Source organism: Vicia villosa, linkage group LG5 (genome assembly GCF_029867415.1).
Source record: "Vicia villosa cultivar HV-30 ecotype Madison, WI linkage group LG5, Vvil1.0, whole genome shotgun sequence".
Taxonomy (NCBI): Eukaryota; Viridiplantae; Streptophyta; class Magnoliopsida; order Fabales; family Fabaceae; genus Vicia; species Vicia villosa.
In genome coordinates, this window is record NC_081184.1 from 127,438,848 (window position 1) to 127,451,389 (window position 12,542).

General features: G+C 39.1%; 1 protein-coding gene across 1 annotated transcript; it reads left to right on the forward strand.

Annotated features, from left to right (window-relative positions):
* Positions 1–286: 286 nt before the first annotated feature.
* On the forward strand, positions 287–8,947 carry LOC131602426 (disease resistance protein RUN1-like). Its single transcript, XM_058874532.1, has 4 exons — positions 287–866; positions 1,087–2,179; positions 2,286–2,555; positions 7,492–8,947. Exons 1-4 carry the CDS (start codon positions 355–357, stop codon positions 8,818–8,820), a joined length of 3,204 nt encoding a protein of 1,067 aa, XP_058730515.1. The 5' UTR covers positions 287–354; the 3' UTR covers positions 8,821–8,947.
* Positions 8,948–12,542: the final 3,595 nt, after the last annotated feature.

The following is a 12,542-nucleotide window of genomic DNA, read 5'->3' on the forward strand; positions in this document are numbered from 1 at the left end:
ACTTCGACACCAGCATGTGAACAATCCTTCAACTTCATGCTTAACTCTGTCGAACCAAGAAGCTACCCTTCGACAATACTAGAGTTCGATCCAATATCTCACATGAGATGTTTACAGAAAAATGCAAACGAGTTAAATATTTTAATACTTACACAGACTTGGTAAACAGAAAGTTGTCATGCACAGGTGTTTGATGACGCCATAAAGATTAGAACAAGGAATGAAAATCCAACGTGTATGTGTGAGAAGGTGCTGAGAAAATCAACGTTAAAATATATGCTTGTTTTATACAATGATTATGATTACTATATATATTACAATATATCTTCATCTTCTAAAATATAGCTTATTCAAATGGCTAGCAGTAGCAGCAGCGGCTCCTCTTCTTCAGATCTGATGAGATTGCCAGAGAGGAGGAATTATTATGACGTGTTTGTCAGCTTCCGAGGTGAAGATACTCGCTTCAATTTCACTGATCATCTTTTTACTGCCTTGAAGAAAAAATGCATTAGTGCATTTAGGGATGGAAATGATCTTCAAAAAGGTGAACCCATAGGACCCGAACTCCTTCGTGCAATCAAAGACTCTCGGGTTTTCGTTGTGGTATTCTCAAGGAACTATGCTTATTCGACATGGTGCTTACAGGAATTGGAAATGATATGTGAATGCGCTCAAATGTCTAGAAAATGGGTTCTGCCTGTTTTTTATGATGTTGATCCTGCAGACGTGAGACATCAAAGAGGAATTTATGGTAAGGCCTTTGTCAAACATGAACAAAGATTCCAGCAACAATCTGAGAAGGTGCAAAGATGGAGGAAAGTTGTAACTCATCTTGCCAATTGCTCCGGATGGGATCTACGCCATAAGTAAGTAATCGTACCCTTAAGTCTATCTTTTAGATTTAAATATGTTTTTTCGTTCATCTAAATATACTTTTTGTATTTTTATTCCTTCTTGTTTAGTTTTAATTGTTGAAATATTTCGTTAGGTTGGAATTGATCTATATAATATAATATGTCGAACATTTGATTTTAGTTTCCTTATATGATGATTTGGTGTAACTAGTCAACTTCCTTAAATTTTCAGATCACAATCTGCAGGGATCAGAAAGATTGTTCGAAGGATAAAAAATATATTGCATTGCAGATCTTCAAGTGTTTTAACAGATTTAGTTGGGATGGATTCTCGTATTGAAGAGTTATTTCTACTATTGGACTCACTTGATGAAGTCCGTGCTGTAGGAATTTGTGGGATGGGAGGAATAGGGAAGACAACACTTGCTATGGTTTTAATCGAGAGAATCTCTCATCAATTTGGTGCATTTTGTGATATTATTGATGTAAGAAAAATGTATGGATTACATGGCCCACTTGGTGCACAGAAGCAAATTCAAAATCAAATTCTTGGTGATAAACACCATCAAATGTGCAATCTCTATAATGCAACTAAGTCGATGCGAAGTAAGCTATGTCGTAAAAGGTCCCTTTTGATTCTTGATAATGTTGATCATGTAGAACAACTAGAAAAAATAGTTGTGACTCGTGAACTGCTAGGTGAGGGAAGCAGAATCATTGTCATTTCTAGAGATGAGCATATATTGAAACAGTATAGGATGGATGCAGTTTACCAAGTTCCACTTTTGAATTGGAGTAACTCTCTTCAATTATTGCGTCGAAAAGCTTTCAAATTTGATCGTGTTATTATGAGTAATTATGAAGAGTTGGCGCATAGCATACTACATTATTCCAATGGCCTACCACTAGCAATTGCAACATTAGGCTCATTTTTGTATGGTCGAGATATCTCTGAATGGAGAAGTGCATTGGATAGATTGAGAGAAAGTCCGAACAAAGATGTCATGGATGTGCTGCGATTAAGTTTTGATGGGCTAGAGGAAACAGAAAAAGAAATATTTCTTCATATTGCTTGTTTTTTCAACATGCATACGGAGAAGTATGTTACAAATGTTCTAGATTGTTGTGGATTTGATGCTGATAATGGATTAAGCCTTCTCGTTGATAAATCACTTATAAGCATTCAGGATGAAATGATTGTAATGCATAACCTGTTGGAAGAGCTAGGCAGAAAAATTGCTCAAGAAAATTCAATCAAAGAGCCAAGAAAGTGGAGAAGGTTGTGGTTCGACGAACAACTCGACAAGGTTATGATGGACAATATGGTAAAGTAGTTGTTTGGATATAAAAAATCTTGTTTCCATTTTTTAAAAACTAAATGTATTGAAAGGTATTTAAGTTTTTTTTCCTTCATTTTTTGCTATGCTCTAGGAAAAACATGTTGAAGCCATAGTTTTGGATCATGAATATGATGACTATAGTGAAGAGGATGAAGTGGTAGTCGATAACTTTTCAAATATTAGATTGCTCATCATCAAGTATGTGAAATTATCAGGAAGCCTCAATTATCTTTCTAACGAATTGAGATATATAGAGTGGTGCGAATATCCTTTCATGTATTTGCCATCAAGTTTTCAACCTAATCAACTTGTTGAGTTGATATTGGAGTATAGCAGCATCAAACAACTCTGGGAAGGAAATGTGAATAGGAATTAGTTTAAATGTATTTATTTAGTGTAATTACCGATATAGCCCTGTAACCTTTATATATACGAGAAATAATAATGAGAAAAGTATCAAGCCAATTTTCCTGACATGGTATCAGAAGGGTTCGATCAAACCTGTGAATCTTTTTTGGCTGAACAGCGGCACCCCACTGGGTCGCTCTTGTAATCGTGTTCCTAGTTCGCATTTGTCTCGAAATCGTTTCTTTATCAATCGAAATTTTTTGGTTGCCGTCTCGTGATCTCGTCGTTGATGTTGCGGTGTTTATCGCAATTGATTCTTGATTGTTTGCTTGTGGTTGAATTTGTTTCGGTGATCGTTAATTGTTCGGTGCTCACTAGCAGATTGTGACTTACGATTCTGGTTCGGTATTCTCGGCGAATCAGTTTTTCTACCCTAACCGACTCTGTTTTTGGCATCTTCGGCGACTGTTTCTGTGATTGTTGTTCTCAGTGATTGGTCTGTTCTCAATTTCTCGTAGTTTCTGGTTTCACAAGTTGTTCGTGTTACTGTTTGAAGTTGTTTCATTGTTGGTGTTATTTCACTGTTGGTTCATTCACTGTTGTGGTACTTACGTTAATATTTATTTCATTGTTATTGTTAAATAATAATAATAAATAAATATTTGCTGCACCGTGATTTTTTGCTATTCTTTGAAGTAAAAAGAGTTATCCTAACATGGCTATGGAAAATGAAAAAAAAATTTGTGTCCGTTTTACCGGCAAAAATTATTCTGCATGGGAATTTCAGTTCAAGATGTATGTTAAAGGAAAGAGATTATGGAGTCATCTGGATGATGTTTCTAAGGCACCGACGGAGAAAAGTGCATTAGACGCGTGGGAAACTAAAGATGCTCAAATCATTACTTGGATTCTCAACAATATTGATCCTCATATGATCAATAATTTACGCTCTTTTTCAACTGCTCAAGAAATGTGGAATTATTTGAAACGCATTTACAACCAGGATAATTCGGCAAAACGTTTTCAGTTAGAGTTAGAAATAGCCAACTACAAACAAGGTGATTTGTCTATTCAAGAATACTATTCTGGTTTTTTAAATCTGTGGGCAGAACACTCTGCTATTATACATGCTAATGTTCCTAAGACCGCTCTCGCGATTGTTCAAGAGGTTTACAACACAAGTGGGCGAGATCAATTTCTCATGAAACTTCGTCCAGAATTTGAGGTTGTCAGAGGTGCTTTGCTAAATAGGAGTCCCGTTCCTTCTTTGGATACTTGTGTTGGTGAACTTCTTAGGGAAGAACAACGCCTGCTTACTCAAGGAACTATGTCTCATGATGCTGCTCAAAGTAGAGGAAAAGGTCGTGATATGCGACAAGTCCAATGTTTTTCTTGCAAACAATTTGGACATGTTGCTCGCAGCTGCAGTAAGAAGTTTTGCAACTATTGCAAACAACAGGGTCATATCATCTCTGACTGTCCCACACGTCCTCCCCGACCAGCACAACGTCCAGCCCAGGCATTCCATGCCACTACCAACTCTGCCATTAGTCCTCTCAATACTGGTGCCTCTACTGGTGGTGTTCCACAAACTGAAATGATTCAACAAATGGTACTTTCTGCTCTTTCAGCCTTGGGAATTCAGGGTAAGTCTTCTAATGCTTCTCAATCGTGGTTTCTTGATTCTGGTGCATCCAATCACATGACGGGTTCCTCTGAATACTTGCAAAATTTACATTCCTATGATGGTAATCAGCAAATTCAAATTGCTGATGGTAATAAACTCTCTATCACTGATGTTGGTGACATAAACTCTAACTTTCGTGACGTGCTTGTATCACCTGGACTTGCTTCTAACTTATTGTCGGTTGGTCAATTGGTGGATAACAATTGTAATGTTAATTTTTCTCGTGTTGGTTGTCTTGTGCAGGAGCAGGTGTCGGGGAAGGTGATCGCGAAGGGGCCTAAAGTGGGAAGACTGTTTCCACTTCAGTTTATTTCTAGTCATTTATCTCTTGCTTGTAATAATGTTTTGAATTCTTATGAGGATTGGCATAGAAAATTGGGTCATCCTAACTCTGCTGTTTTATCTCATTTATTTAAAAATGGTTTGTTGGAAATAAAAATGTTGTTTCTAATGCCTCTCTTTCATGTTCTGTTTGCAAATTAGCTAAAAGTAAAACACTTCCTTTTTCGTCTGGTGCTTATCGGGCTTCCTCTTGTTTTGAAATGATTCATAGTGATGTATGGGGTATGTCTCCTGTAGTTTCTCATGCTCACTATAAATATTTTGTCACATTTATTGATGATTATAGTCGTTTTACTTGGATATATTTTCTTCGATCTAAATCTGAAGTGTTTTCTATGTTTAAGAAATTTCTGACATATGTTGAAACTCAATTTCATGAAAGTGTTAAAATTTTTCGCTCTGATTCTGGTGGTGAGTACATGTCTCGTGAGTTTCAAGAATTTCTTCAACAAAAAGGCATTTTGTCTCAACGATCTTGTCCCAATACCCCCCAACAAAATGGGATGGCAGAACGCAAGAATCGTCATTTGCTTGATGTGACACGCACTTTACTTCTTCAAGCTTCTGTACCACCCCGATTTTGGGTGGAGGCTCTTTCCACAGCTGTCTTCTTGATCAATCGTCTTCCTTCTACGGTTATTGATCTCGATTCTCCTTTTTTTCGTCTTTTTAAAATTCAGCCTAATTATAATGATTTACATACTTTTGGATGTGTTTGTTTTGTTCACTTACCTCCATTTGAAAGGCATAAGCTTGGAGCGCAGTCTGTTCAATGTGCGTTTATGGGGTATAGTCACTCTCATAAGGGATTTGTGTGTTATGATGTCACTAACCATCGTTTTCGTATTTCTAGGAATGTGACATTTTTTGATAATCAGTTTATGTTTCCATGTGTTTCTCTTGTCATGAATGATATTGTTACTCTTCCTAAGTTTTCTATTATGCCTCAATCTATAGAACGCTATAAACCAGGTCATGTATATGTCAGAAAACACAAGCAACAGGTTCCCACACCCCTTCCCGACGCTGAACCGCCACCTGATCCTGTAACGGTTGAACCACGACGTTCTGGTCGAATATCTCGAGCACCAGATAGATATTCACCAGACAGGTATGATTCCTCACATACTTCTCTGATTGCCACACTCTCTAGCATATCTATTCCTACTTGTTATTCACAGGCTGTTAAAGATGTACGTTGGGTAAAAGAAATGAATGAGGAACTTCAAGCTCTTCAAGAGAATTTCACATGGGATATTGTCTCTTGTCCTCCTGATGTTGAACCCATTGGCTGCAAATGGGTGTATTCTGTGAAATTGAATTCTGATGGGTCCCTCAACCGTTTCAAGGCTCGCTTGGTTCCCTTAGGAAACAAGCAGGAATATGGAATTGATTATGATGAGACATTTGCACCGGTTGCCAAAATGACATCTGTTCGTACGGTACTCTCTATAGCTGCTTCTAACGGGTGGGCTCTTCATCAATTAGATGTGAAAAATGCTTTTCTTCATGGTGACCTGGCGGAAGATATTTATATGACTCCTCCTCAAGGTTTATTTCCGTCATCTAAGGGTGTGTGCAAGCTTAAACGCTCCTTATACGGTTTGAAACAAGCGCCTAGAGCATGGTATGAAAAATTTCGCTCCACTCTACTTGGGTTTTCCTTTACTCAGAGTCAGTACGATTCTTCTCTATTTATTCATAGAACATCTACCGGAATTGTCCTACTTCTTCTGTATGTTGATGATATGATTATTAGTGGTTCTGATCATACTTCCATTCAAAGTCTTAAACAGCAGTTACAAGCAGCGTTTCATATGAAAGATCTTGGTAATTTGCATTATTTTCTTGGTCTTGAGGTTCATTCTACATCCAAGGGCATATTCCTCCATCAACACAAGTATGCCACAGATTTAATTTCTATGGCTGGTCTGCAATCGGCTAATCCAGTAGATACTCCTCTTGAGGTTAATGTTAAATATCATCGTGATGATGGTGATCTGTTGCATGATCCCTTATTGTATCGTCAACTCGTGGGTGGTCTTAATTACTTGACTATTACTCGCCCTGACATATCATTTGCTGTTCAACAAGTAAGTCAATTCATGCACTCTCCTCGCCACCTTCACTTGGCAGCAGTTCGACGTATAATTCGTTACTTGAAGGGAAGCTCTCATCGTGGTTTATTCTTTCCTACTGGAGTTCCTCCTAAATTGAGTGCTTATAGTGATGCCGATTGGGCAGGGTGCTCTGATACTCGACGATCTGTCACTGGTTGGTGCATGTTTCTTGGCTCTTCATTGATCTCATGGAAAAGTAAGAAACAAGCGAGAGTCTCTAAATCTTCTACTAAATCTGAGTATCGTGCCATGTCTGCTGCTTGTTCTGAAATAATTTGGCTTCGTGGTCGTTTGGCTGAACTTGGATTTCCTCAAATAGAGCCAACTTCACTTTATGCTGACAATACAAGTGCCATCCAAATTGTTGCGAATCCTGTTTTTCATGAACGCACCAAACATATTGAAGTTGATTGTCACTCAATCCGTGACGCTTATGATGACAGAATAATATCACTTCCTCATGTCAGTACTCAGTTGCAGATTGCAGATATTCTTACCAAGGCTGTTCCGCGTCCACGTCATCAGTTTCTTGTTAGCAAATTGATGCTCATTGACCAGCAGCATCAATTTGAGGGCGGATGTGAATAGGAATTAGTTTAAATGTATTTATTTAGTGTAATTACCGATATAGCCATGTAACCTTTATATATACGAGAAATAATAATGAGAAAAGTATCAAGCCAATTTTCCTGACAGGAAAGAAGGTATTTTAAATTCTCGTGCAATTATTTTCTTTTCATAAACATTAACAAGTTTAAAACGATTCATTTCTTTCTCCCTTTTGTTGATCTTTCGCACAGAATCTTCCGAAATTGAGAACTTTGGATCTGAGCCACTCCAAAAATCTAATAAAGATGCCAGACTTTGGAGAGATCCCGAATCTTGAGCGGTTAAATCTGGAAAGATGTATACAACTTGTAGAGTTGGATCCATCTATTGGGCTTCTAAGAAAGATTGTTTCCTTGAATTTAAAAGATTGCAAAAATCTAGTAAACATACCCAACAACATATTTGGTCTCAACTCTCTTAAAGATCTAAATATGTCAGGGTGTTCCAAGTTGTTTAACAATCCAAGGAATTTGAGTAAAAGAGAGAGTGCATCACATTTTCGATCAACGTCCTCCAACTTCAAATGGACCATGATGCCTTACCATTCTTGGCTTCCAACTCCCACAACACACATACATTTGTTGCCTTGCTTGCTTAGCTTATCTAGTTTGCGTGAACTTGATATTAGTTTTTGTGGTCTACGCCAAATCCCAGAAGCAATCAGATGTCTACGCGGGATAGAAAGATTAAATATAGGGGGAAACAATTTTGTGAAACTGCCTTGTCTAAGGGAGCTTTCCAAACTTGTATATTTAAATCTGGAGCATTGCAAGCTGTTGGTGTCTTTACCTCTGCTTCCTTTTCTTACTGCTCTCGAGCACAGTCTTTGTGTAAACAAGTACGGGAAGGCAATAGGATTGCTCATTTTCAACTGTCCTAAATTGAGCAAGACAGATCAATGTAGTAGAAAAGCATTTTCATGGATGACACAAATCATTCAAACTAACAAAGAATATCCTGCCTTCTTTGATATCGGTATCGTTACTCCAGGAAGTGAAATACCGAGTTGGTTCAACAACCAGAGTGCCGGTGATTCAATATCGGTATCTCCTTTAAAGCATGAGAATGACAAGAACATAATTGGCTTTGCATGTTGTGCTGTATTTTCTGCCGCACCTCGTTATCCAACAATGTTAAGAAGTTCTACGCATAGTCCCCATGCCGAGATGACATTGCGGTTTGCTAATGTTCATGGCTATCCGCTGATATACCACAATTTCTGTCTTCCAGTAATCCTCGACCGAGATCTTATTACAGTCAAATCAAATCACATATGGCAGATAATAATCCATTTCCCGCAGGACTGGTCTTATGATATTATGAACGACATTATCCTTGTTCAAGTTGTTAGGGATGAATGTTTAGATGTGGAGGTTACGAATTGTGGGTATCGTTGGATATATAAACAGGATATACAAGAGTTTAACCTAACAATGATGCACCCTGGACATTCCTTCACTCGGAAGCGCAAGTTTTCGTCTGCGCTTGTCTCTCATCCATTTTCAAAACTGTCAAAGTAATTTTCAGTCCAGGTTGTTAGTCGGTAATAGGATAAGAACTAAAGCTAATTCAAAAGTACATTGTTAACTTTAAAGTTTTTTTCTTCATGTATTGGTTGTAATATTCACCAAAGAATGATATACAATTTGTGGTTGTTAGATGTAACAGGAACAGAATAGAAGCAAATAGAAGTTCTGGAAATGACTGTTTATTCCTTGTGAAATGCTGTAAAATAAATAGAGAATGAAAAACGAATGTGCTGTAACAAACTACAGCCCACTTCTAGCTAGAAATAAGGAAACAAACTTGACTAAATCAATTAACAAACTATCCTAAAAACTAGGACTCTTATTTGACTAAATACTTAACATTCCCTCCCTTGAACTAGACTGCATTTGCAGCTAGTTAACATGTGGTAGTTCACACACTCCAAGCCTCCTTCTTAGCTCCTGAAATAGCTCTAATTTGAGCGGTTTAGTGAAAATATCGGCTATTTGTGCCTTGTACCACAGAACTGAAGCTGTACAACTCCATCATTCACTAGCTCTCGTAAGAAATGGTAGCGCACATCAATATGCTTGCTCCTGCCGTGCATCACAGGATTCCTCGCCAACTTAATTGTTGAGCTATTGTCACAAAAGATGACAGTACTCTCGCTGCCCATGTAGCCGATCTTTTTTAACACCCTTTGCATCCATATTGCTTGACAACTACTTCCTGCAGCTGCAATGAATTCAGCTTCGGTTGTGCTTAGTGTTACGATCGGTTGTTTTCGAGAAGACCAAGTCACTGCTGCTCCACTAAGCATAAAAACATAGCCCGAGGTGCTTCTTCTATCTTCTACTGACCCGGCATAATCGCTGTCAGTAAAACCAATCAACTCATGACTTCCTTTCCTTCTGTAAAGAATGCCAAACGTTGCTGTACCTTGCAAGTAACGTAGAATTCTCTTGGCTGCCGAATGATGAAGTTCTGTAGGCCTTGACATATACCTGCTTAATAAGCTTACTGCATACATTATATCCGGTCTCGTAGCGGTCAAGTACATCATGCTCCCAATCAGCTGTTTGAAGAACGAACTATCCATCTCAATACCATTTTCATCTTTGGAGATTTTGAATCCTGGAACCATTGGATTTTCAACGGAATTGCTATGCTCCATTCCAAAACGTCTCAACACTTCCATCACGTACTTCGACTGACTGATGAATATACCACCATCAAACTGAACTACCTCAATACCAAGAAAATACTTCATCTTACCCAAGTCCGTCATATCAAATTCCTTCATCATGGACTCTTTGAATTCAATCATCATATTCTCATCATCTCCGGTATAAATTAAATCATCAACATACAAGCTAATGATTAAATGTTTACCTTGTTAGTTGACTTTCGTAAACAAAGTTTGCTCGCTGTCCTCCTTCCCAAAACCTTCCTTCCGAAAATATGATTCAATCCGGCTGAACCATGCTCGTGGTGCCTGCTTGAGTCCGTACAAAGCTTTGTTGAGCTTATACACCTTATGTTCCTCATTCTTTATTTCATAACCTCTTGGCTGCTCCACGTACACGTTCTCCGTTAACTTCCCGTGAAGGAAAGCTGATTTCACGTCCAGCTGAAACACACACCATCTTCTTTGTGCTGCAAGTGCTAAAATCATTCGAACCGTGTCCATGCGAGCTACGGGAGCATATACTTCTTCATAATCAACTCCATATTCCTGAGCATACCCTTTTGCGACCAAGCGAGCCTTGTGTTTATCCACTTCTCCGAGCTCATTCAATTTTGTTTTGTACACCCATTTGACTCCTATTCTTTTAGCTCCTATAGGCAGCTCAATAAGATCCCACGTTCCATTCTTCTCAATTGATCTCATTTCGGCATCCATGGCTGTTCTCCATTTCTCCTCCTTTACTGCTTCGTCAAATGAAATTGGATCAGAATGAATGGCACTAGCAAACAAGGCTAAGTGAGTTTGTACCTCTTCCCCTTCATCTGAAAGACCCTCACCAGAGACAAAATCACTCAAATATGCTGGTGCTCTTCTAACTCGGGGTGTTATCGGAGGAGTCACTTCATTTTCTTCATTGCCATCACTGGATTCGCCCCTCACCGGAGAAGCTATGTTTTCTTCTTCACTACCATCGTCAGAATCCTCCACCTCTTCACCGTCGCCATCTTCCCATTCCAAATCAAACGTGTTATCTTCTTCAGATTTCTTCTCCCAATTCCACTGCCCATCTTCTTCAAAGACGACATCGCGGCTGATAATAATCCTCTTAGAGGTAGGATCATATAGTCGATATGCCTTTGATTCTGCACTTACACCAAAAAAGACACAACAACGACTCTTATCTTCAAGCTTTGTCTGCCGAGCATCCGGTACGTGAGCATATGCTATACAACCAAAGACTCTGAAGTGCGTAACTGAAGGTATCACCCCACACCAAGCTTCCTCTGGCGTCGTTTCCTTCACCGGTGATGTTGGACATCTATTGAGAACATATAGTGCCCAGTTTACCGCCTCTGCCCAGAATTTTCTTGGAACATTTTTCTCAACCAATAAGCTCCTCACCATATTCATCACGGTTCTATTTTTCCGCTCAGCGACTCCATTCTGCTGCGGTGTATATGCAGCAGTTAATTGCCTCTTGATTCCATTCGTTTTACAATATTCCTTGAACTCATATGATGTGAATTCACCTCCACGATCTGTTCTTAAACATTTAATGGACATGCCCGTTTCTTTTTCAACAAGAGCTTTAAACATCTTAAAGGTAGTGAATGCATCTGACTTACAAGCGAGAAAATACACCCACGCCTTCCTACTGTAGTCATCAATGAAGCAAATGAAATACCTTTTGTTTCCCTCTGAAAACGGAGAAATCGGGCCGCAAATATCAGCATGAACCAGCTCCAATTTTTCCGACGCTCTCCATGTACTTCTCCTTGGGATTACGTCTCGATGTTGTTTCCCTTTCAAGCAACTTGTGCACACAATTTCAGCCTCCGTGAAACTTGGCAAGCCTCTCACCATGCTTTTTTATTGCAAAGTCTTCAACCCTTTGTAGCTGAGATGACCAAATCTTCGGTGCCAGAGGTGAGCCACGTCTTCGGTGTCGTCGGTTGTTGCTTGGAAACACTCTTCTTTGCTTTCACTTTTGATTGATTTAGTGCTCGAAAACAACACAAACATTCGATTTGCTGTCATGTTGGTTTGGAATACCAAACCCTTTGTGCGGTGATAAATCTGACACTCATTTGACTGCATTAGTACAGCAAAACCCCTTTCTTGTAGCTGCCCAACACTGAGAAGATTATTCTTCAAACCGGGAACATAATAGACATCCCGTACAAGGTGGTTTACTCCTTTTATTGTCAATCGAACACTTCCTTTTCCGGAAACGTTCATGCTTGCATAATTCCCCAATCTAACCACCTTGTTGAACCCTTCTTCTAACTCACAAAAAAGTGAAGAATCACCACACATGTGATTGCTGCACCCAGAATCAATATACCACATAACATCTCGATCGTCTCCAAGCGTGTCGACATACGCCATTAGCACCATCTCTTCTGATTCCTCCAAACCAGCATAATTTGCTTGGCACTCGTACTGGAAGTGTCCAAGCTTATGACATTTGTAACACTCAATTGTTTCCTTACTCCTCGGTTGGCTGCCCCTGCCTCTGCCTTGTCCCCGACCTCCTCGAAAAGTAGCTCTTCCTCGCCCTCTTCC

What these genes read in the sequence shown, in the direction of transcription:
- LOC131602426 (XM_058874532.1), top strand. Translation starts at nt 355, where the DNA reads ATGGCTAGCAGTAGCAGCAGCGGCTCCTCTTCTTCAGATCTGATGAGA. An exon ending in GGATGGGATCTACGCCATAA is followed by an intron (nt 867 to 1,086) that starts GTAAGTAATCGT and finishes TTAAATTTTCAG; the next exon opens with ATCACAATCTGCAGGGATCA. An exon ending in AACAACTCTGGGAAGGAAAT is followed by an intron (nt 2,556 to 7,491) that starts GTGAATAGGAAT and finishes TCTTTCGCACAG; the next exon opens with AATCTTCCGAAATTGAGAAC.